General features: G+C 46.0%; 2 protein-coding genes across 46 annotated transcripts in view; one reads left to right on the top strand and one right to left on the bottom strand.

Annotated features, from left to right (window-relative positions):
- The window catches only part of R3HDM2 (R3H domain containing 2), a 162,579-nt gene extending 158,976 nt beyond the window's left edge, over positions 1–3,603 (bottom strand). For 30 of the 45 annotated variants that reach the window (XM_069584917.1, XM_069584881.1, XM_069584924.1 and 27 more), the window contains exon 1: positions 3,243–3,603. The gene's annotated coding sequence lies outside the window, so the exon portion shown is untranslated. The remainder of the gene's footprint in view (positions 1–3,242) is intronic. The other 15 variants (XM_069584882.1, XM_069584894.1, XM_069584908.1 and 12 more) reach the window with 3 other exon arrangements.
- Positions 3,604–11,955: 8,352 nt separating this feature from the next.
- Positions 11,956–24,967, top strand: INHBC (inhibin subunit beta C). The gene is made up of 2 exons (XM_069580963.1): positions 11,956–12,505; positions 22,109–24,967. Exons 1-2 carry the CDS (start codon positions 12,193–12,195, stop codon positions 22,852–22,854), a joined length of 1,059 nt encoding a protein of 352 aa, XP_069437064.1. The 5' UTR covers positions 11,956–12,192; the 3' UTR covers positions 22,855–24,967.
- Positions 24,968–25,707: the final 740 nt, after the last annotated feature.

Below are 25,707 nucleotides of genomic sequence, written 5' to 3'. Positions count from 1 at the left end.
TTATTTTCCCTACTTGTAAGTTGGCAGCACATTTCACAGAGGGACAGTTACAGTCCTTTATCCCATCTCACTAGTAGACACAGAAGGAAAAATAAAATAAAAACAACACCCATCTGCACACACACAGAATTTCATAAAATTCTCTCCTCTGTACTTCCCGGAGCCATGTAATGAAAACGCAGCACTTTTATCCCTTCCTCAAAACTTGCTTTCTCCTAAAAGCTTTCCTCGAGTTCATGAAGAGACCTGGCACAGGAACAAGCAATACCTCATTCAGAAACCATTACCTATACTAAAACATCAGTACTCAGCACAGTATTTATCTCTTAAGAGGTGAGAATGTAAGATGTTTGAGTATCTCTAGGTACTGAGACAGACTTCCTAGAAACTTTGTGAAAGGACTTTAAAAGGAACAAATGTGGTAGAAGCTTTTATCAATATGCCAAAATTTTACCAGAAAGTATTCACAAAACGAGAATATACCTCTCTACATTAATAATAACAGCATCAGACCCAATCCAATATACACATGGTCCCCAATTCTCCCATACTCTCACCCCCAACTCAAACCTTTCTCTCATAGGATTGGAAGCTTTCAATGTCCTGATAAAAATTTAAATAAAAACAGCTTTGCAACCAGCATTCAAAGTGTTAAAAGCACTCTCTCACCCCTTTCACCTTCCTAAGCTGAAAAACAGTAGCCAGGGCTGCCCCCAGAGAGAAATCTCATCCAGGCCACTTTAGCCAGAAGGTCAATGAAGATAACAAATACACCAATCAAGAAATAAGAAAGGAAAAAATAAATGACAGAAAATCCACAGAACTCAGGGGGCCTGCTCCTTTATCCTCAGACTTAATTTAGTTGCTAAAAATGACCCCAAAAATGGGTTTGTGGAAAGATGGATCAGATGTTCCCCACAATCAAACACTCCACCATTGTTAGAGAAGGGTTTTCTTACAAGTTTTCAAGCTCAACTGTCTCCACACTAATGGGGGGGTGGGGGAGGGTGGAAATCTAACCCATACAGCCCAGACTATAATAGTAACATCTTCAGTCTACTGAAAAATTCAGTGGAACCAGCCTACTTAGTTCTGAGGCCAAAGAGGTAAGGATGGTGATATTTGTCTCTTCGAGGATGTGAACCAATCTCCAGGAAGAGCCTGAAACAGTAAAAATTCTGACCACATGAGATCTGAGATAATCTTCCTCTAAGACACCACACTCCATCCTCTCTGCTTTCAAAGTGCTTTCACTCAAAAACCTGAAAACACAAGACTTCTGTCAAAACAGAAACGTGGCAAGAACTGACAGAAAAAAAAAAATCTCAAGTTCTTCCAATAAATAGCTTATAAAAGCCTAGTGGAAATCCATGTCTCTCATTTATGACAATGAGAGCGTTCAAGAATAAAACTACTCTACCTAGTTAGTCAATAAATTTGTTGAGCACCTGCTGCAGGTCAAGGGCTATGCTAAGAGCTGAGGATACAGCAACTGATAAAGATTATCTAAACCTCATGAAGCTTATTTTCTAAAGGGTGAGACTAAACATATGTTATCTGTTGATGAGTAAGGAGGAAATTAAAGCAAAGTGGGATAGAAAGTTATGTAACTATGTGGAGGAAGGGCTTTGCAATTTAGACGTCTAGGAAATGTCACTGTTAGAGTGACTTTTGAGTAAAGACCTAAAGGAGGTGAGGATACAGGGTTATGCAGCTTTATAAGAAAAAGGTGATCCAGGAAGGCTCACCAGCACAGCTGCTGAGGCAGATGTGCCTAAGTGCTCAAGCAACAGTGAGGAGACCAGTGCCTTTGCTGCTGCGCGGAAGGGGGCAGCAGGTAAGGCTGCTACAGATCTTGGACTTTAAAGACGACTGTAAAGTCTCTGGGTTTTATTCTGATACAGGAAGGAAGCCATCTCTTCAGACTCCTTTCGATTAAAAAAAAATCAGGCATCCTATTCTTACATGCCCAAGTTTTTAAAATTTTGTTTTAAAACTGAAAATCTATAGTGTAAATCATACAGTGGACACTTAACTGGAATTTAACCACTGAAAAATAACACTGTAAAATATTATTAACTGTTAGTGAAAATTAGTAATACAACTTTTGCTGAGAGTTCATCAGACCCTCAAGAAAGGTTCTCCGTTCTCTCAGCCCTGTGGAGAAACGCAAAGGGAAGGAAAAATACAACTAAAAGTGAACTGAATTGACTACCACTTTCTACCACTATTTAAGCCATTTTAGTCTTGATGCCCCAGACTCCTCAGGGAGGGGAGATAAGAGAAATAAAACGAGGGGGGAAAAAAAGCATTAAGAAGAAAGAGGAGCACAAGCAACTGAGTCAAATGTCAATCTGACTATCCAAAAATAGTTTTTTTAAAAAAAGCTAGGTATTTGTGCAAGTTCTTAAGTGGAACCTGTCACCTCCCTCCACCAGTCACCATGTTGCATACCAACAACACAGGGCTCAAGCTTCCCAATGTTAGTTAAGTCTATTTGGAAAAAATAACATAGGACATCCATCCAACTGAGAGCTGAATTTAAATTTTTCCACACCGGTCTCTGGTTTAATGAACCTCTGGGACTGTTATTCGGTCATTTTTCATCATTATCCAAGAACAATTCATTTTGAATGAATAAATACTCTGTGGAGTTACTAGGCTAATGGTCACAAATGTTGCAATTTGGGGCTTCAGAGATAATCAAAACCGAGAAGAGTTTTCAAAGCCTCAAGAGTTAGCTGCAAAAGAAGCGTAGGCCCAACTTTTAAGCTCCAGAAACATCTCCTTGTATGTTCCAAATCAAATTTCTGTCCCTCTAATAAACTCGGGCACCACCAAGATCTGAAACACTCCAACATCTTTCCCTCCCATTTTTCCAAGGCTCGAAGAAAAAAGGAGATCCAAGAAACACATAGGACTAGTCACCCTGGAGCACAAGGGCGCAAGTTTTTAGGTCCCACCGCACAGGCCACAGGTGGCCCCGGTCCCCCCAGCCCCCGCCCCGAGCCCCTCGCTTTTCGCCTGCGCTCCCGGTACACACCCGGGGCGTCTCTGGCCTCCGAGCCGTCCTTCACCGGAGGCTCGGGTCGACCCACCGCCCGTGGGTCCGGGCAGCGCCAGCGCGGGGAACCCAGGCCAGGGGGCCTCCGCCCAGCCACCCACCCGCCCACGCGGCCGCCACGCCCCCTCCCCACGGGCCGCCCGCGTCGCCCGCCCCCTCGGCCCGGAGGTGGCCTCACCTCACGCGGGCCGTAGCGGGGAGGGCGCCAGCGTCTCCGCCCGCCGCCCGGGCCCACGGCCGCTCGGCTGCGGCTCGGCCCCGACGGCCGGCGGCGGCGCGCTTCTGGGGGCGGGCTCTTCTCAGCGGGGGTTTCCCCAGGACCCAGGGCGGGGGAGCAGGGGGGACTGGGGCGGGGGAGGGGAAAGGGGCCTGGGAAGGAAGGGGGAGAGGGGGAGAAAAGGGGGAAACCAAACCCGGAAAGGGAGAAAAGGGGGGAGGGGGAAAATCAGAAGGGGAAGAAAGGCCCAGAGTCCGCCCCCCGCTGCGGCCTGCGCCCTACGTCACCACGTCCGGCGTAGTCGTCACCGCGTCCTGCGCCCGGCGCTTCTGTGCTTCCTGTGTGCCTGTCTCCACGCCTGCAGACCCCCCCTGCGTGTTCACCCACCTACCCCGTGCGTTCACTCACGCTCTCAACTCTGTCGCTTCCGCTCCGTTACCTAGGCCTTCAGCCGCCAATCCAGATCCACTGCGCCCTTAGTTCACCCGAAACAGATCAAGCCTGTCAGAGTTACCCTTGATTTAAACATGATACTAATAACTGAAATTTTTAAGTTTACAGAGTACTTTCAAAATAGCCTTTCACCTAGGACTGTAACTCCTGCTCCCAAAACAGGATATATGGAGTACATACTTGTAGTATAAATGGATAAAGATCAGGTAGTAGGTAAATGTCCATTTTTTCTTTGATGTAAAAATTTAGCTCGACATAAAGTAGGTTTCAAATGGGTATATCTTTCCCTTTCACTTCTCTTCTTTTCATAGCTGTTTGTAAGGCCTCCTCAGACAACCATTCGGAAGAATAGCAAGGAGAGATAAGAAAGCCTTCCTCAGCAATCAGTGCAAAGAAATAGAGGAAAACAATGAATGGGAAAGTCTAGAGATCTCTTCAAGAAAATTAGAGATACCAAGGGAACATTTCATGCAAAGATGGGCACAATAAAGGACAGAAATAGTATGGACCTAACAGAAGCAGAAGATATTAAGAAGAGATGGCAAGAATACACCGAAGAACTATACAAAAAAGATCATCATGACCCAGATCATCACGATGGTCTGATCACCATCCTAGAGCCAGATATCCTGGAGTGTGAAGTCAAGTGGGCCTTAGGAAGCATCACTAGTGAACAAAGCTAGTGGAGGTGATGGAATTCCAATTCAGCTATTTCAAGTCCTAAAAGATGCTGCTCCTGTGAAAGTGCTGCACTCAATAGGCCAGCAAATTTGGAAAACTCAGCAGTGGCCACAGGACTGGGAAAGGTCAGTTTTCATTCCAGTCCCAAAGAAAGGCAATGCCAAAGAATGCTCAAACTACTGCACAGTTGCACTCATCTCACATGCTCAGTTCAGTTCAGTTCAGTTGCTCAGTCGTGTTTGACTCTTTGCGACCCCATGAATCACAGCACGCCAGGCCTCCCTGTCCATCACCAACTCCCGGAGTTCACTCAGATTCATGTCCATCGAGTCAGTGGTGCCATCCAGCCATCTCATCCTCAGTCGTCCCCTTCTCCTCCTGCCCCCAACCCCTCCCAGCATCAGAGTCTTTTCCAGTGAGTCAACTCTTCACATGAGGTGGCCAAAGTACTGGAGTTTCAGCTTTAGCATCATTCCTTCCAAAGAAATCCCAGGATTAATCTCCTTCAGGATGGACTGGTTGGATCTCCTTGCAGTCCAAGGGACTCTCAAGAGTCTTCTCCAACACCACAGTTCAAAAGCATCAATTCTTTGGTGCTCAGCCTTCTTCACAGTCCAGCTCTCACATCCATACATGACCACAGGAAAAACCATAGCCTTGACTAGACGGACCTTAGTCGGCAAAGTAATGTCTCTGCTTTTGAATATGCTATCTAGGTTGGTCATAACCTTCCTTCCAAGGTGTAAGCGTCTTTTAATTTCATGGCTGCAGTCACCATCTGCAGTGATTTTGGAGCCCAAAAAAATAAAGTCTGACACTGTTTCCACTGTTTCCCCATCTGTTTCCCATGAAGTGATGGGACCGGATGCTATGATCTTCGTTTTCTGAATGTTGAGCTTTAAGCCAACTTTTTCACTCTCCTCTTTCACTTTCATCAAGAGGCTTTTTTGTTCCTCTTCGCTTTCTGCCATGAGGGTGGTATCATCTGCATATCTGAGGTTATTGATATTTCTCCCGGCAATCTTGATTCCAGCTTGTGCTTCTTCCAGCCCAGCGTTTCTCATGATGTACTCTGCATATAAGTTAAATAAGCAGGGTGACTATATACAGCCCTGATGTACTCCTTTCCTGATTTGGAACCAGTGTGTTGTTCCATGTCCAGTTCTAACTTCTGCTTCCTGACCTGCTAGTAATGCTCAAAATTCTGCAAGCCAGTCTTCAACAGTACGTGAACCATGAACTTCCAGATGTTCAAGCTGGATTTAGAAAAGGCAGAGGAACCAGAGATCAAATTGCCAACATCCATTTGATCATTGAAAAAGCAAGGGAGTTCCAGAAAAACATCTACTTCTGCTTTATTGACTATGCCAAAGCCTTTGACTGTGTGGACCACAACAAACTCTGGAAAATTCAAGAGATGGGAATACCAGACCACCTGACCTGCCTCTTGAGAAATCTGTATGCAGGTCAGGAAGCAGCAGTTAGAACTGGACATGGAACAACACACTGGTTCCAAATCAGGAAAGGAGTACATCAGGGCTGTATATTGTCACCCTGCTTATTTAACTTATATGCAGAGTACATCAAGTGAAACGTCAGGCTGGATGAAGCACAAGCTGGAAACAAGATTGCTGGCAGAAATATCAATCACCTCACATATGCAGATGACACTACCCTAATGACAGAAAGTGAAGAACTAAAGAGCCTCTTGATGAAAATGAAAGAGGAGAGTGAAAAAGCTGGCTTAAAACTCAACATTCAGAAAACTAAGATCATAGCATCTGGTCCCATCACTTCCTGGCAAATAGATGGGGAAACATTGGAAACAGTGGCAGACTTTATTTCTGGGGGCTTCAAAATCACTGCAGATGATGACTGCAGCCATGAAATTAAAAGATGCTTGCTCCTTGGAAGAAAAGCTATGACCAACCTAGACAGCATATTAAAAAGCAGAGACATTACTTTGCCAAGAACGGTCTAGTCAGAGCTATGGTTTTTCCAGTAGTTATGTATGAATGTGAGAGTTGGACTATAAAGAAAGCTGAGCACCAAAGAAGTGATGCTTTTGAACTGTGGTGTTGGAGAAGACTCTTGAGAGTCCCTTGGATTGCAAGGAGATCCAACCAGTCCATTCTGAAGGAGATCAGTCCTGAATATTCACTGGAAGGACTGATGTTGAAACTCCAATATTTTGGCCACCTGAAGGGAAGAACTGACTCATTGGAGAAGACCCTGATGCTGGGGAAAATTGAAGGCAGGAGGAGAAGGGGACGACAGAGGATGAGATGATTGGATGGCATCACCAACTCAATGGACATGAGTTTGAGTAAACTCCGGGAGTTGGTGATGGAGAGGGAGGCCTGGCGTGCTGCAGTCCATGGGGTCGCAGAGTCAGACATGACTAAATGACTGAAATGAACTGAACTGAACTAAAAGTAGGTTTTACTGCTTCACACCACCACCCTTTAACACACAATTCTTTTTTAAAAGAGCATCTTAAATTTACAACTCCCCCCACACTGTCCACCCTAGGCAGAATCAATTTAGTTACTGATTACATGTATTTGCATCATGTCTTTACTAATTCCCTCAAAGCATTGTAGTCGTACATGGATAGAATTCAGTCATTAAATATTTATTACGTAGTGGTGCTAGTGGTAAAGAACCTACCCATCAATGCAGGAGATTCAAGAGACAAACACCTAATATTTGTATTAATATTATATGTGTGTATATATATACATACACACATAATATGGGGCTTCTCTGGTGACTCAGTGGTAAAGAATCCATCTGCCAATGCAAGAGATGCAGGTTAGATCCCTGGATCAGGAAGATCCCCTAGAGGAGGACATGGCAACCCGTTTGCCTGCTCTTGCCTGGGAAATCCCATGGACAGAGGATCCTGGTGGGCTACAGTCCATAGGGTTGCAAAGGGTCAGACATGACTTAGTGACTAAAGAACAACAACAAACACATGCTATAATAGGTGTTCAATGTGCTGTGGAAACACAAGGAGGAGCGTTTAGTTCTTAGACGTAAGAGAGATCAAATGAGGTACAGAGATGCTAAAGGTGAAATTTCAGCTAACCTTGAAGAATATAAGTTGGAGTTCATCAGAGAGGCAATGGATAACCAACAAGGTTGTAAAGGTAAGAAATTCTCCTTTCCTTCAAAAATCAGCAATTTCCAAGTTTTCAAGTTGGAGGCAGGAGGCAGTGACGGCCAGGAGGAAATAATAATTAATATTTGTATTAATGTTGTGTATGTATGTATGTATATAGGACTTCCCTGGTGGTTCAGTGGTAAAGAATCTGTCTGCCAATGCAGGAGACATATGCAGGAGGTGCAGCTTCTATCCCTGGTTCAGGAAGATCCCCTGGAGAAGGGAATGGCAATCCACTCCAGTATTTTTGCCTGGGAAATCCCACAGTCAGAGGATCCTGGCAGGCTACAATCCATGGGGTTGCAAAAGAATTGGACACAACTTAGGGACTAAGGCAACTAGACAACAGCAATATATGTACATGGAGTATAGGATATGTAGTATTCTACATCTGTTATTTCAATTTAATCCTCAAAACAGTAGGTATTGCCCTTGTACTCATTTTATAAGAGAAGGAACCCTGGGCTTCCCTGGTGGTGTAAGGGATAAGAATCTGCCTGCCAGTGCAGGAGATACCAGTTCAATCCCTGGTCCGAGAAAATTCCACATGCTGCGGAGCAACTAAGCCCATGTATCAAGCTACTGAGCCTGTGCTGCACAGCAAGAGAAGCCACTGCAGTGAGAAGCCCATGCACTGCAACGAAGAGTAGCTCCTGCTCCCCACAACTAGAGAAAGCCTTCCCCAAAGCAGTGAAAACCTAGCACAGCCAAAAATAAAGAAAGAGAAAAATAACTCTAGTTAAAATAAAAAAGATAAGAAACCCTGGGGCAACAAAGTCCCAGATTTTGAACTGAGACATTTTATCTTCGTAAACTGCTCTTAATCACTACACTGTTTGAAATGCAATTGGACACAGTGGGGGAGAGAGGAAGGTAGGGTGAACTGGGAAAACAGCATTGACGTATATACACTACCACATATAAAACAGTGTGAAGCTGCTGTATAGAACAGGGAGCTCAGGCCAGTGCTCTGTAATGCCCTAGAGTGGTGGCATGGGTTGGGAGAGACTCCAGAAGGAGGGGATGTATGTATACACATAGCTGATTCACTTTATTGTACAGCAGAAACTAACACAATGTTGTAAAGCAGTTATACTTTAATAATAAAATAAAACTTAAAAACAAGAAATGTAACTAAAAAGGGCAGGTTTCAAAGAATCTACGTTTCACAATGCAGAGTGAATTAGTAGGGTCTTTTAGGGACAAATACAGTCATTGAAGAACATCTAAGGCAAAAAACATGAAGCATCCACCCCTAAGAGAAACCCTGCTCTGTTTCTCCTGCTTTTGCTAACCTCTTATTTCCCAACTATTTGTCAGAGAGAAGAGAAGCAATTGAAATCACCTTAGAGTCTGAGGGTGTCTGGGAAGTACATAATGTAGTTAAGACATGAAACAAATAGCAATGTAACTATTTCTCCCAACCTCCAGGGAAAGTTATATCCAAGAATGAAATTAGGAATATTAAAATGTTAGATATAAGACCAATTCCTATAGGTTGGAAGATTACTAGAATATGACTACTAATAGGTACAGGGTTTCTTTGGGGAATTATGAAATGATTCTCAAATTAGATAATGGTGATTTTTGCAGAACTCTGTGAATGTACTAAAAACTGCTGAATTATATACTTTAAAGGCTGAATTTTATGTTATGTGAATTTTTTATTAAAATTCAATAAAACCCTTATTTTATAAATAAATAAGCCTATATACTAGAAATTAAATAATAAATCTACTTCTATCACAGGTATGAAAAAAGAAGAAGAGGGACTTCCCCAGCAGTCCAGTGGTTCAGACTGTGTGCTTCAGTGCAGGGGGTGAAGGTTCCATTCCTGATCGGGAAACTAAATTCCCATACACTTTATGGCAAAAAAAAAGAAGAAGAAAAGATGAGCCCCTGTTGAAGAGCTAATAAACTGTGACACAAAAATTCAGTCAAGTGTGATTTCTGATAACCAGCCTGTACACTAGCATTTATTCATCCAATAAGTGTTTTAACCACCTATATTGTAGGTCCTGTGTGCAGTGCTAAGAATATAATGGCAGCAGAGATGACTTGTTAAGTGACTGCACCACAGATGGTGAATGGGGGCATGGCATCTAAGAAAGCAGAGTCCAGGAGGGCAAATATTGGCAGAATTTCTTCAGCACCTCTAGAGGTGAGGGTAGTCTGGCCCACAAACAAATCTATGTAGCAGACTTCCCTGGTGATCTAGTGGTTAAGAATCTACCTGTCAATGCAGATGACACAGTTTTGATCTCTGGTCCGGGAAGATCCCACGTGCTTTGGAGCAACTAAGACCATATGCCACAACTTCTAAGCCTGTGCTCTGGAGCCCTTGTGCTGCAACAAGAGAAGCCCACACACCACAACTAGAGAAAGCCCCCACGCAGCAAGGCAGCACAGCCAAAAATAAATAAAATTTAAAAAAAAACTTTACCCTATGCAAAGTTAAAATATCATATTTTAGAAAAGTATGTAGCAAGAATGATAATAAACTTTAATTAAGAGACTTCCCTGGTGATCCAGTGGCTAAGACTTTGTGCTTCCACTGCAGGGGGCATGGGTTTGATCCCTGGGAGGGGAACTATGATCCCACATGACACAAAAGGTGACCAAAACAATGAAACAAAAACACCCTAGTGCAGTCAAATAAATAAAACAAATATTAACAACAACAACAACAACAAAAAAACTTTATGAAAATGGAAATGGCAACCCACTCCAGTATTTTTGCCTGGGAAATCCCATGGACAGAGGAGCCTGGCAGGCTACATTACGTAAGATCACAAAGAGTCAGAAATGGCTTAGTGACTAAACAACAACTATACAGATTTTGGATTTCTGTCTTTCAGAACTGTGCAAGAATAAATTTCTGTTGTTTTAAGCAAAAAACAAAAAACTTAATTAAGCTCTTATTCTGTGCTAGCCAGTGTAAGTACTTTATAAAATTATTTAAAGTTCAAAACTCTCAGAAAGTCATTAAAGATCTGTAATTCCATATTCAAAATCCGTAGGACCAGACATGTTTCAGAGTTCAGGAAATTTCAGTTTTCAGAAAGGTAAAATGCGGAATTCCCTGGCAGTCCAGTGATTAGGACTCTGCACTTGCACTACCGGAGAAGGGGACGACAGAGGATGAGATGGCTGGATGGCATCACCGACTCGATGGACGTGAGTTTGGGTGAACTCCGGGAGTTGGTGATGGATAGGGAGGCCTGGCGTGCTGCGGTTCATGGGGTCACAAAGAGTCGGACACAACTGAGTGACTGAACTGAACTGAACTGACCTGAACTTGCACTACCAAGGACACAGGTTCAATCCCTAGTCCAGGACCTAAGATCCCACAAGCCATGGGGTACATGGCCCAAAAATAAAAATAGAAAAGTAAAATGGTACATATATATCACACATAATCAAATAATACTTCTGGAGTAAAAATGTATAAATAGTCTCCAGTATGAGTTTTTAAAAGACCACGAGTAACCACACTTCTCTTCAGGTCAGGTTCAGCTACCATATGATCTACCTCCAAGGTAGTATGGATTACAAGGTTTTTTGGATTTTGGAATCATAAATAATCATTTTTCCCATTTCTATGATGAGGAAATTGAAGTAAGAGAGGTCAAGTTGCTTGCCCACAGTCATACAGTTTATAAAAGGAAGGGACAGAATTTTAACCCAGGCCATCTGGCTTAAAAACCTATATTCCTAATTCCACCTGCCCAACCCTGCCAGGTAAATCCCAGCTGTAGATGCAGAGACTCGTCCTTGGAGACCTACTTCTCAGGACCTTTGGGGTAGAACACCAGGAATTCTGAGAAATCTCAGAATGTATTTTCCTAAAGAGGAGAAACCTCCAAGTCTGAGGAAATCTATATCTCAAGTTCCTTCTGCATTTCAGACCTCCCTCTGAGGACCCAGAAGACCTGGCTAGAACAGTTCCCTTCCCCTTCTTTAACCTTCCAACTGGATGTGATTTTGAGCCCCACAGGGCAAAACCCAACCCAGAGCTACAAAGGAGTCTGGACTGTGAGCCTCTGGGAGGGAGGAAAGGGCGGTAGGGCTTTGAGAAGGACCAGGCAGGGGAAAATGAACTCTCAACAACCTACATGACAATGACCTACAGTGTCCTGCCAATGACCCCCTCACGTTTGAAAGTCATGTTTTAACATTCTATCTTTAAACCTCTGATCTCCACACCCCACTCCCACCCCCTACTGCCAGGCTTCCGAGCAAGGCTATCAATCCGGAGAGGAATTTCATCTCTGACCTTTGTCCCCAGGCCTGGCAGCTCACATGGGTAACCTACCCTCTCCCAAAGTTGGCCGAGGGACAACCCAACCAACCTCGCCTCACATCCCCCACTCTGTACTTTCGTTGACTATGTGGCTTCTGCCAGATTCTACCTGTAACTGACTTCATCTCTCAAGTTGGATGTTTGACTGCTCTACCCCCTACAACCAGGAGTCATGCCAGCTGGACACACTCTCCTTCCGGGGCCCCTGGCAGCCAGCAAGAAAGGTGCTGAGACCACAGCTGTTGAGACCCTGAACCCCGGGGTTGCAGCTCTGTCTCAGGTGCATAGCTCAAGGAAGCCCCTTGGCAATGATCTGCTCCTTGTTCCTTGCCTTCCTGGTCCTGCCTGCAGCCATGGTGGCCACTCCCAGAGCTGACAGACAGTGCCCAGCATGCGGAGAGCCTGCCTTGGACGTGGAGAGCCACCGGGAGCTGCTGCTTAACCTGGCCAAGAGGAGCATCTTGGACAAGCTGCACCTCAGCCAGCGCCCCACCCTGGGCCGGCCTGTGTCCCGAGTTGCTCTGCGGGCTGCCCTGCAGCGCCTCCATGGGCCTCCACAGGGGGTGCTTCCGGAAGCCGATGGGGGACAGGAGTATGAGATCATCACCTTTGCCGAGACAGGTGGGTTCTTGGCCTGTAGATCTTCCCCCAAACTCGATCTCCTCAGGAAACAAAAAGCTTCCTCCCCGATATCTAACCTCTGACTTTCTCCCCAAAACCATCCCAACTCTGGCCTCTCACAGCCTATAGTCTCCTAATCCCAGGCTCTCAACCCCCACCCACCCAAGCGCTCCCTTATAAATTTAGACTTGACCAATGGGCACCCGAGAAGTGGGTACCTTTCACTTTTCTTTGAGACTGCCTACCCCTATCTCCCCTGGTTCCTCTCTCGGCAGGCCCCACACACTTCCACAGGCTGTGATGTGAGCCCAACCACTCCCTGAGCCTGGACTCAGGGTCTGGGAACTAGAGAGTCTGTCCCTCCTCTGGCCCCAGGATCCAGCCTCTTTGTACCCCATCCTCCCCAGATACCTCATTTGGGTAAAAGGTAGAAAAGTGAAACACTCCAATTACAATTTCGCTCCACTGACTCCTGTCCTCTTGCCTTGATTACCTTGGGTCCCCACATCAGAACAGGGTCAAAATGGGGCTCAGAAGGATATTTAAAGGATAAATAAAGAACAGGGGTGGGGTAGAGAATTTAGTGGGCAACTGGAGAGAATATCAAGAATTCAGAGACAAGGGAATTCTTTAGTGGTCCAGTGGTTTTGGAGTAGGAAATGGCAACCCACTCCAGTGTTCTTGCCTGGAAAATTTCATGGATGGAAGAGCTTGGAGGGCAGGCTGCAGTCCATGAGGTCACAAAAAGTGGGACGTGACTAAGCATGCATGCCAGCGGTTTAGGACTCTGCACCCTCATGGCTGAGGGCCCAGGTTCAATCCCTGGTTGAGGAACTAAGATCTCAGAAGCCTCAAGGTGGGGCAAAAAAAAAAAAAAAAAAGAATTCAGAGACAGGATCTGAGAAAAAGAACATAAACAAGTGGTCTCTCTTGCCTCTGAGCTTCTTGAAAGTTTTGTCTTAGGTTTAGAAGGCCCTCCCCAATCCTGGTCCCTTTCCTTGAGTCAGCATCTACTCCCTTCAAGGCCCAGCACCCCTATCCTGAAAACACCCACCCTGACTTGAGGCCGAGGGGCTCCCTCTCTTATAGCTCGCATACCCTCACCCGGAACCTAGACCTTCCTTGTGGAACTGCCTGTTTCCAGGTTTTCTATGAAGTCTGTCTTCCCATAGAATTCAACCCCTGAGTTCAGGAACTGTCATTTATTCCTCACATTGTCACCAGAGACTAGTGTATAGTAGAAATAACTAACACTTATACAATATTTGGGCTTCCTAAATGGCCCAGTGGTAAAGAACCTGCCTGCAATGCAGGAGACACACAAGACTCGAGTTCAATTCCCTGGTCCTGAAGATCCCCTGGAGGAGGGCATGGCAACCTACTCCAGTATTCTTGCCTGGAGAATCCTATGGACAGAGAAACCTGGAAGGCTACAATCCATAAGGTCACAAAGAGTCAGGCGTGACTGAAGCGACTGAACACGCACACATACAACGTTTACAGTGTTCTAAACCTTTTACAGATACTAACTCCTTGAGAGCCTCACAAGTCAGGTAGGCAAATACTATTGTTGTCTGTATTTTAGAAATGATGAAACTGAGGCTCAAAGAGGTTGAGTAGCTAGCTCAAGGTCATATGACCAGTAAGTGGTGGAACCAGACAGCCTGAGTCTCAAGTCCTTGACCTTGACCATTATACCACTCTGCCTCTTGCAAACAGAGTAGATGCTTGACAACCAACCAAACCAGGTCAGCTTGACCATGTCTAGAGTCCCCAGTGATGAATGAGACCCTATTCCAGCTCAGAAAAGGGTTTCTGCTCATAATTAAGAACACAAACTCTGGAGCCAGATAAACTGGGCTCAAATTCCTGCTCAGCTACTTATTAATATATGCCCTGGGTTGTTGATAGTTTTCTCAGTTGCAAAACAGAGATAATGAGAGGATAGTTGAGAGAATTAAGTGAACTAATTAATGTACTTAGAAAGCATGGGCTTCCCTGGTGGCTCAAACAGTAAAGAAACTGCCTGCAATGCAGGAGAACCAGGTTCAATCCCTGGGTCGGGAAGATCCCCTGGAGAAGGGAATGGCAACCCACTCCAGTATTCTTGCCTGGAGAAACCCACAGACAGAGGAGCCTGGCAGACTACAGTACATGGGTTGCAAAGAGTTGGACAGGACTGAGTGACTAACACTTTCACTTTCTTTCACTTAGAAAGGAGAAGGTGGGAGGGAACTTAGAAGACTCTGCCCATGAACAGTCTAATTGTTACTGCTAGGAATAAATTACCTAGAATACAGGCAGAATGAAATTAATGCTGGATGAGGACACAAGCACCTCATGGCCAGAAGTCAGTCACTGGGACCTGACGGGACGGGGAAGTCTTTCAGAAGGTTACAAACAGGCTAGATTGTACAGGAAGTTTGACTTCAATTGGTAAAGAATGGTAAACAACATCCTAAATGGAAAAACATGAGCAAAAATCTGAAGAAACGGACTGCATTTGGAGTTGAAGGTAGTTTGGAGTGGATGAACACAGGGTGGACAATGGCCATGAAGCCGTGAGTCCTTTGAACACCACAATCCTGGTTGTTTTATAATGATTTTATAATATTTTATAATGATTTATCACCATCCTATCTGCAACCAAGCCTTGTTAATTTATTTTTTAATGTTTATGTTACTTTTTTTACACTGGGTCTCCATCGCTGTGCACAGGCTTCTCATCGCTGTGCACAGGCTTCTCATTGCTGTGGCTTCTCTTGTTGCAGAGCACAGGCTCTAGGCATGTGGGCTTCAGTGGTTGCAGCGCGTGAGCTCAGTAGTTGTGGCTCATGGGCTCCAGAGTGTGGGCTCAGTAACTGCGTCTCATGGGGTTAGTTGCTCCTCACATGTGGGATCTTCCCAGATCACGGGTCAAATCCATGTCCCCTGCATTGGCAGGTGGATTCTTTACCATTGTGCCTCCTGGTTGGTTTTTTTTCACCTTTGTATCCCTGATGCTTAGCCCAGTTCCTGGCGTACTTTGGCAGTAATGACCATTACCAGGTATTTATTGTACCTGCCTCCTCTCAGTTAATCCTTGCATAAAGTAGACTATCATTCCCTGGTCACTCAGACGGTAAAGAATCTGCCTGCAATGCCAGAGACCTGGGTTCGATCCCTGGGTCGGGAAGATCCCCTGGAGATCCCCTGGAGTAGATCCCCTGAAGATCCCCAGTAGGATCCCCTGGAGAAGGAAATGGCAACCCACTCCAGTATTCTAGCCTGAAGAATTCCATGGACAGAGGAGCCTGGCAGGCTACAGTCCATGGGGTCGCAAAGAGCGACTAACATTTTATCATTCCCATCTTAAGAATGCAGAAACTGAAACTCAAAGAAGATAATTTACGTGGCCAAGGTCATACACGGAGAAGGCGATGGCACCCCACTCCAGTACTCTTGCCTGGAAAATCCCATGGATGGAGGAGCCTGGTAGGCTGCAGTCCATGGGGTCTCCAAGAGTCGGAAGCGACTGAGCGACTTCCCTTTCACTTTTCACTTTTATGCATTGGAGGAGGAAATGGCAACCCACTCGTGTTCTTGCCTGGAGAATCCCAGGGATCGGGGAGCCTGGTGGGCTGCCGTCTATGGGGTCACACAGAGTCGGACACGACTGTAGTGACTTATCGGTAGCAGCAAGGTCATACAGCTTACAAAGGGCAGAATTCAAACACCATTCTCTCTGACTTTAAGTCTATATACTTTCCATATTTGCTAATCAATGAATGAATACAACATTCAGGCTGGAGGGGGTGTGACCCAGAATGAACTTTGGAGATGAGAATGACTGATCCCTGGATCCTATCTTTTACATTTAAATATTTTAGTTTCAAGTTTTCATTCCAGCTTAAGCTATCATCTCCACCATTGTGTGAAAGAGAAGATTTGAGAATTGTTCTTGCTGGAGATACAAAGAGAAAGAGCTTGGGGCCCTGGAGAAACCAGGGGAAGAACCTCCAGTGGTGTCCTGACACTGGCTCAGACTGGCTCTCGAGGCCTGATGGTGAACATCTGCCAACTGTGTATTCAGTGGTATCACATTGGTAGTCTGAAATTGGCCAATATAGGAGAATGTATTCCTCAGAAATTGGCTAACACTATTAATCAGCGCCTTTTCCCCCCACTCTGGAATCCAGTTGTTAAATATTTACCAGCACAACATTGCCTTTGACCTAAAAATTCAAGTTATCTGCTTCCCACATACCTAACGTACAATGCTGAGACAGGAATGGGACATAATAGATACACCTGTTCAAAATGGGAGACAGGGGAGGAAGACGCAGAACAGTCACTGGTTTATGAAAATTCTACCCTAAGTCTGGAACTCCTTTGATTAAGGCCTTTTTCTTCGACTTTCCTCTCCTCTTAAGAAGAGCCCACCATTGCTCTCCTAGGCTTCTAGGTCTGCTCTCTCGACCCTTAGTGCCAACCCCAGATGTCTTTCCTTTTAAATAAAAAGTAGCCTGTGTTTGCAGCAGAGTAGTTTTCTCAGCCTGCATCTGCCCAAAAAAGTTGGGGGCCTGGAGACCTGGAGACTTCTTTTCATTCTGAGTCATCTCTATCTCTTTTAGTCCAAATTGGTGCTTCTTTCACTATTAAAATTCTCTTTAACACTCTGTGAGCCTTCTAAATAATAAATTATAGTCTACTCAATCAGACAAAAGGCACTCCATTCTATCAAGACAGATGCCTGTCTTTAGGTTACAAGTCAGGGTGTTGGGGAATAAGATTCTTAGAAGCCCTTCTGTCTAGTTGAGAGAATCTATAGAAAAACATCTTACATTTCAGATCTTTGAACTTCCCTGGTGGCCCAGTGATTAAGACTCCATGCTTCCACTGCAGGAGCACTGGTTCCATCCCTGGCTGGGGAATTAGTGTGACCGAAAAAATAAAAAAGATCTTAACAAAGATGTTAGATCCTAACGAAAGGTCTTAGAGCTTACCCTTTACTGTTTTGATCATAACTCTGAAGCCATGTTTTACCTGCAGTGTCCTGGGGTTGATTTTTGCCCTGAGACCATTTCTTAGTTTGAGAACCTTTTGCCAGACAGAGTTGAGGGATGAAAAAATATTTTATTGTTCAATCTAACAAGTCCTGTTGGAAAGTTTTTCTCTAAATTCTGGTTGAACATTGAACAGTTCCTTTTTTAGTTCATCTCACTCTTGAGATGCCTTATCATAGGCAGCTAAAATAAGCCAATTGGCACTTTCAACATTCTGCCTGGAAATATCTTTAGCTAAATTCACAACTTTGTTAGATACCATTTCTAGCTTCCAAGTTACCAGAGACGATAGCCAATACATAATACAGGTTCCCCTTTCTCTAGCTTCCAACAGCGATTTCTTCACTGTCCTTCCTGCCTTCACTAACAGCCTCCCTGCTGTCCTTCCATCACTTGTCTGCCACCCAGTCCCTAAGCCTGCACTGCATATTTTAAGCCTTTGCTATGGTGTACCCCACTTTGGGCACTTATTTCTGTTTTAGTTATCCGTTAATATAGCAGATCAGCTCAAACACTGAGGCTTAGAGCAAAAAAAAAAAAAAATCAGTATTTTCTGTGATTTTGTAGTTTGACTGGACTTATTCTGGACAGTTCCTTCACTTGATGTGGTATCGCTGAGGTCATTCAAGCAATTGCATTCTCAGATGGGGCCGAAATCTCTAGGATGGCCTCTGATCTTCCAAAGTCTCTCTCCACATGGCTCCTCATCATTCAGTAGTCTAGCCCAAGTTTCTTTAAAGCATTTAGAGGTTTCCTGGTCTCCTCTGGCAGTCCAGTGGTTAAGACTCCACACCTCCAGTACAGGGGGCACAGGTTCAATAACCAGTCAGGGAACTAAGGTCCCACATGCGGCCAAATGAAAAACACAATTTAAAATAGAAGTTTCCTTCCAAGAGGAGGAAGCCTCAAAGTACTTATTAAGTACTTATTAAGCATCTACTTGCACCGTGCTTGCCTACCTCTCATTGGCCAAATCAAGTCACATGCCAAGCCCAGAATTAATATAGGAAGTGATTGCACAAAACCGTGAATATTGGGAGGTGTTGTTCACTGATGGTCAACAATGTAGAAGGCTACCACAGCCCCTGCTGGTTCTGTGTCTGCCTGCTATAACTGGGGTGACTTACGAGGTTCTAAAAGGTAAGAGCACTTAGCGACCTAACCAGAAAAGATTAGCTGGACCAATTAGACTCTTCTTTAAAGATTTTGGAATTGGAACACTGAAGAATCAGGTCACTTAGCTAGGAAGAGCTAAGTTAAAAGCTCTGTAGACTCAGGAGCTGGGGCCACCATTCAGGGACCCGAAGAAGTTCACAGGGAGGCAGAAGAGGTGGATCCACAGAAAGAGAAGAAGGGAGTAGACTCACACAGGAAGACTGAAGTCACTGAGCTCTTGCAGGCTTTCAGAGCTGTCTAGAGCAACCAGATTCCAGGCTTTACGATTCACACCAAGTCTAGTTGAATTTCAGTTTCTGCTCTTTTACGCCCATGAGCGTATCAGTGACATTCCCACAATAAAGCATTCTTTCTTAAATAAAACAGGGTCACTAAGGCCAAAGCATAATGGCATTTAATTGCCTCCTAAAACAGGTGTATTCATCAATAAGTTTTTTTAAACTATGAATTTTATGACCTAACCTTTTGGAAAATAATTCTGATGTCAGCATAAAATAAGAATGAAAGAACTGACTTCCCTGGCAGTCCAGTGGTTAAGACTTTACCTTTCAACACAGGAGGTGGGGATTCAATCCCTGGTCAGGGAATTAAGATCCCACATGCCTCGCGGCCGAAAAACCAAAGCATAAAACAGAAGCTATGTTGTAACAAATTCAAAACAGACTTTAAAACAGGTCCATTCAAAAACAAAATGAATTTTAAAAAAAGAATGAAAAGCCATCCACTGAAAAAGTGTTTATCGAATGCCTATAATGTACCAGGTGCTAGGGATACAGTGGTGGGCCACACAGACACAATCTGTACCTTTGTGGAGTGTACATCCTGGCTGGGAGTGGGGATGGGGGAAGAAGAGGAAAGGAGAAGTATATAGTCAACAAACGAGCAGAAAAGCCAAGATGATTACAGAGAACGACAGTGGATATAAAGACCAGTTAAACAGGATAGTGTATTAAAGAGATGAGGGTAAAGTTGAAGGCTGTTTTAGCTAGGTCAGTCAGGGAAGCCCCTTTAAAGAAGCGAATTTGAACTGAGTGGCAAGAAGGAGCCAGTCATTCAACATTCTTGGAAAGACATTCCAGGCAGGGGAAATAGCAAATGCAAAGGCCATGAGGTGGGTCCATGCTTTGTAAGAGTTCAAGGAACAAAAAAACAGCAGTATAGGTAGAATATAGTCGTTAAGTGGCAGAATGCCCAATCATACAAGTTTTCTATGCTGTGTGTGTGTGTTAAGTTGCTTCAGTTGTGTCTGACTCTGAATGTCCATGGACTATGGCCCGCCAGGCTCCTCTGTTCATGGATTTCCCTAGGCAAGGATGTTAAGGGGTTTACGTGTTCTAATTTTGGCTGTTCTGAGTCTTCATTGCAGTGTGCAGGCTCTTCCTTGTGGTGACTAGGCTTCTCTAGTTGTGGCACTAGGGCTTAGCTGCACCACAGCATGTGGAATCTTAGTTCCCCAAGGATCAGGAATTGAACTCATGTCTTTTGCACTGGAAGGTGGATTCTTAACCACAGGACCACCGGGGAAGTCCTTGTTAAGGAGTTTAGATTTTATTCAAATAGAAATGGGAGAATTTTGAAGGATATTAAGCTGATCAGATTTATGCTATAAAAAAATTACTCTGGGACTTCCCTAGTGGTCCAGTGGTTAAGACTCTGTGCTTCAACTGCAGTAGGTGTGAGTCTGATCCCTGGTTAGGGAACTGAGATCCCATAAGCCACGTAACACAGCCGGGGGGGGGGAGGGGAAATTACTCTGACTAATGTGTGAAGAATGGTTTTGGGGGCAAGAGTGAACCAACCACTTGGCAAGCTATTGCCATAGTTCAAGAAAAAGATGATTGTGGGTTGAACTAATGTATGGTAGAGGAGGTAGGGTTAAGTGAAATTACATTATGAACTGGAGATATAGTTGACAGGTCTGCAGATAATTTCAAAGAAGGGAATGAGGGCAAGCAAGATTTTGGTTTAAGCAATACCTTTATAGGGAAAGGGAAGATTGAAGAAGGAACAGGTTTGAGTTGGGGGTCGGGGAGGATAAACCTGGAGTTCTCTGAACTTGAAAAGTTTGAGATAGCATTGGAAATCCTAGTGGAATATCAGATCTGTGGCTGGTTATACAAGACTGAAGCTCAGGGAGAGGTCAGGGCCACAGATAGAGGTATCTGGGGAGTTATCAACATATAGATGAAATTGAAAGCCAAGGGAATTGATGGGATCTTTCTGGGAGAGAGTACAGGTAGAGAAGCGAAGGGAGCTGAGGACCTCCAACATTTAGAGGTCAGGCAGAGGAAGAGGAGCTGTCAGCCAAAGAGACCAAGATAGGGTGGCCAGAGTCATGGAAGCCAAGAGGAGGAAGTATTTCCAGAAGGAGGGAACGGTCCACTGCCTCAAACACCTGCTTGAAGTTCAGGTAAGGCCAACCAATATAGAGATGAAACCATGTGGATATGGCAATGTGGAAGGTGTTAGTGATCCTGACGGGAGCAGGAGTGGAGGGAGCAGAAATCCAATTCATGTGTTTCAGTAGGTCAGGCGAGAGATGAAGAGGGGGAATCGGGCAGCAGTGATAGGCACAGGAAGAAATCCAGAGCCATTTTTTTTCGGTTGAGCTCCACAGCATGTGGGATCCTAGTTCCTTGACCAGGAATTGAACCCATGCCCCTCGCACTAGAAGCATGGAGTCTTATCCCCTGGACAGCCAGGTAAGTCCTTATGCCAGTCATTAGAACCACTCTGGTGAAGAACTGGATGTGGAGAATAAGGGAGGTGATCTTAGGGTTTCTAAAGATGATAAGCAAAGTAATGGTGCCACCAATTCTAAGAACAGAAAGAGAGATATATAGGGAGGAAAATCATGATTTCTACATTTCCATAGAATGTGGCAAAATTAAGCAGTTAGAAGTTTAGGCCTGAAGCTTGGTGATTCCCAAGGTGCAAAATGGTCTGGACTGGACTGACAGATTCAGGAATCATCAGTATAAGATTTGTGTTGGCTGCCCACAACTGTGGGTCAGGGCTCCCCTCAGTGTAGAGTAAGAGGAAATGGGACTTCCCTGGGGGTCCAGTGCTTAAGACTCCAAGCTTCCACTGCATGGGGGTGGGCAAGCTCAATCCCTGGTTGGGGAAATAAGGGTTAAAAAAAAAGAGGAAACGAAGGTCAAAGACAGACCAAAGAACTCTTGCACTGGAGGGATGGTCAGAGAAAGAAAAGCCGGTAAAGAAAATTAAGGAAGAATCCTAAGAGAGTTGTGAGAAGAGATTTTTAAGAAGGAAAGGGTCCTTAACAGTGCCAGGACTGTGTCTGAGAAGGAACTCACAGGGAGGTAGCAGGTAGAACTGACACTCAGAAGGCCACAGTGACTGGGGCTTCTTGTGTCCACAGGCCTCTGCAACACCACCCAGACTCGTCTGGATTTCCACTTCTCCTCTGACAGCTCAGCTGGTGGCTTGGAGGTCCAGCAGGCCAGCCTCATGTTCTTTGTACAGCTCCCTCCCAATACCACCTGCCCTCTGAAGGTGAGGGTCCTTGAGCTCAGCCCACGTGACACCAACCTCACTTCGGCCACTCAGCACCTGCTGGAGGTAAACGACAGTGGCTGGCACCAGCTTCTCCTGGGGCCTGAAGCTCAGACTGCTTATAGCCAGGGGCACCTGACCCTGGAGCTGGCCCCCGAAGGACAGGTGGCCTGGAGCCCAGTCATCCTGGCTGGGGCTGCACATAGGCCCTTCGTGACAGCTCGGGTGAGAGTTGGGGGCAAGCACCGGCTTCGTCGTCGAGGCATCGACTGCCAGGGCAGGTCCAGGATGTGCTGTCGACAGGAGTTCTTCGTGGACTTCCGGGAGATCGGATGGCACGACTGGATCATCCAGCCTGAGGGCTACGCGATGAACTTCTGCACAGGGCAGTGCCCCCTGCACGTGGCAGGCATGCCTGGCATCGCCGCCTCCTTTTACACCTCGGTGCTCAATCTTCTCAAGGTCAACACAGCTGCAGGCACCACCAGAGGGAGTTCATGCTGTGTGCCCACCATCCGGCGCCCCCTCTCTCTGCTCTACTATGACAGGGACAGCAACATTGTCAAGACTGACATACCTGACATGGTGGTAGAGGCCTGTGGGTGCAGTTAGTCTGTGTGTGGCACAGGCAGCTGGGGGGAAGGGGGGACAGGCAAACACACCCTGACGGAGGTGCTCTTCCTTGATAGTAGGGTGTGGCCCTCTTACTGCCTCTGTCCAGAAGATGGACACCCTCTTCCTGAGCAACTTGGGGAAATTATCCCCACTTTGATGTGAGGAGACCTTCATCACATCTCCTTAGATGTGATCTAAGGAGACCCACGGTACCATCTTCATAATGACTAGCCCCTTTCTGGGGCAGAGTCCATTCAGCAAGCCCCATGTGCTCAACTGCCACCCCAGGGACTCTGATCCATCTCCTACCATGAGCAGTGCCATCTGAGTCCCAGACAGACACCCACAGCCCCACTGCAATCCCGCCCACAATCCACGGTGCCTCCCTGCCCTTTCTACTGCACATCCCCCACTACAGGATGAATTGGCCAGCCCTGTTCCTTGCTTTTCTGGATCTCCAGAGAGTCCCTCCCTTAGATTCACCAAACATTACATCCTGTTTATGTCTTGAGCCCTTTTCCCTCTGACTTGCCCAGTGGGTTGCTGAAGCCTCTCTTGGCATGCCTTCATTCACTCTTTGTCCTTCTCCGTCCGGCTCTGTACCCTTGGGGGCAGACTCACCTGAGTTCCTTTGGCCTCTGGCTTCCTGCCGAGTTTGACTGGCTTAGCAAACTAGCAAGAATGGAAAGCTCTTACAAGCCAAGAGCGTGGAAGCAAGGATACCAGAACTTAGGCAGAGCTGGAGCTGTGGAGGGGGTGGGGAGCTGGACAGGAGTTGTAGGGATATAGGCATAGCCATAGTTACACAGAACCATGGAACCTAGGCAGAGGGAAAGGAGTAAGAAACACGCTGGCCTCTGTCTCCTCTTAGCCTTTGATCTGCCTTTTGCTAGTTCCTGGGTGCTTCAACATCCCTCCTCAGTTCCCTTAAGCCTGCCCATACCTCTGAAAAGAGGTCCTTCACTGAGTCTTCTTAGTGATGCCAACATAGACAGCTGAGTGGGTCTTTTATTTCCTGCCAGGACCCTGATTGGTACCCCCGATGACACAGAGCCTGCCTGCCCTGCCCACTTTTCTCTCCTCACAGTCTCCTTAGGGCTGAACTTTATGTCTGTCCCACACATCATGACTCCTCCTTCCCCAGGCTGCCTCCTTTCTTAGGCCCCATCCTACTTCCTAGAACCATCTTCACTGGTCTTCCAGCTAATAAAGACCTGGGCTTTACTTGCTCCTCTCCTCCCTCTGTCCTCGGTCCAAGAGATGAGACAGATCACTGCTCAGCCAGCAAGTAGGTGACAACCTGTGGGCACACACATGGTGGGAGGCAGAGACGAGGCAGCCTTCCTTCACTGATCCTCAGGGCTCCAGCCAGGAGTCCTGTCTGGGAGATGGAACTGGCCAAGGGCCACTTGAGTAGGATGGGGAGAAGAAAAGGAAAGTCTGCGGAGAGGAGAGGGAGGTATTTGCTCTGAGACTGGGTCCTCTCCAGACCTTTGCCCTCTTCCCCCACCATCGCCCCCCCACCCCTGTTAGCTGGACAGCCCTGAACCATTGGGTCGATATTGTCTGCAACCCAAGGCCGAGATTGTGCAAAACCCATGTGTCCTTTGGGAAACGTGCTGTCTGTGTTTGTTCAGCATATAACCCCCTCCTATCCAGGTCTGAGGTCCCTGGAAAAGGCACCCTAAAGGATACAGTCTGAAAGACCTCCTGGAGAAAGGCAAATCTGAGCTGCGGGCTTCGTGAGCAAATGCTTACTCGCTCAGAAGTTCTCTGTCCTTTGACTTTATGAGATCTTAACCTAAGGAGAGAATCTAAGGAAGCCTTCTGGTGCTTGGCTGCCCTCTTCCACCACTGTTTCCCACCCCAAATCCACCTCCTCCCAAATCTAACCGCCCTCCTTCCAACTATAGCTTCAGTCCCCAGGGTCAAGACTAAGGTGAGGTGAAGTGAGGTACTTGCCTTGGAGACAGAATTTTAAGGGGATGTCAAAAATTCCATCAGTCAAGATAAATAATATTTTAATGCAATATTTTTTTTAAAAATCAATGCAAAAATATCCAAGATGAACAAAATAGCAAATTTTAAAATAAACTAAATGTAACAGGAATCAGTACTATTCCTTCTCTTTTTTGGCTCTGCTTTTGACAAAGAAGAAACAGTGGAATTGTCCTCTTCCCAACCTTTTCCTCCAGCGCTCCCTGGCCCCTGACACTAGGCTCCTCAGGCTTTTCTCTGTAGGGCAAGATACTCACTCAGGCTCCTTCTACTTCCTCACCCACTCTCAAGCCTGTCGCTACCCCCCAGCCCCCAGCCAGGTTGGTGGTAGGGCGGGCCTGTGAGGCAGATGGCTGGGGTATTTATAACCTGGGAGCACTTCTTGGGAAAAGTGACTAAGATGCTAAGAGCATATTTATAGCTGGGTTCTGACGTAAGTGTCACTGGGGAGGTAGGGGCAGGCCATGCACAGCAGCAAGAGGGTAAGAAGAGCTGGAAATTGGGGGCACCTGACAGAGAGGTCAGGGGAGGAATGGGGTTGGTGACTCCTGCAGTCACTTCTGGATGCTCCCTTGACTCAGGCTCACCCACAGGTTAGCCCTCGGAGACAGCGCCACAGGCAGAAACCTGAGCTTTGCAGTTCTAGGGTCCAGACCCCAGGGGGTGAGAGGGCTGTCACTCACAAGCTTGACCAACAGAGAGGGCCCTGGCAGCTCGGGAGAGCCCTGGCCAAAGGGACTTGAATATGACTCAAGATCTAGGGAGAAAGGCAGGGTGGAGAGAGGGTCTAAAAGTCTCATTGGCCCCCTCCCCACCACAGGTGCTGTAGCATGGCACCCATCACTGCCCTCC

This window comes from Ovis canadensis, chromosome 3, assembly GCF_042477335.2.
Source record: "Ovis canadensis isolate MfBH-ARS-UI-01 breed Bighorn chromosome 3, ARS-UI_OviCan_v2, whole genome shotgun sequence".
NCBI lineage: Eukaryota > Metazoa > Chordata > Mammalia > Artiodactyla > Bovidae > Ovis > Ovis canadensis.
This window is presented reverse-complemented; position numbering and strand designations above follow the sequence as displayed.

Bases quoted from the DNA above. Each gene is read 5' to 3' on its own strand.
- INHBC (XM_069580963.1), top strand. From the start codon at position 12,193: ATGATCTGCTCCTTGTTCCTTGCCTTCCTGGTCCTGCCTGCAGCCATG. The intron at 12,506-22,108 runs GTGGGTTCTTGG...TTGTGTCCACAG, and splicing joins CATCACCTTTGCCGAGACAG to GCCTCTGCAACACCACCCAG.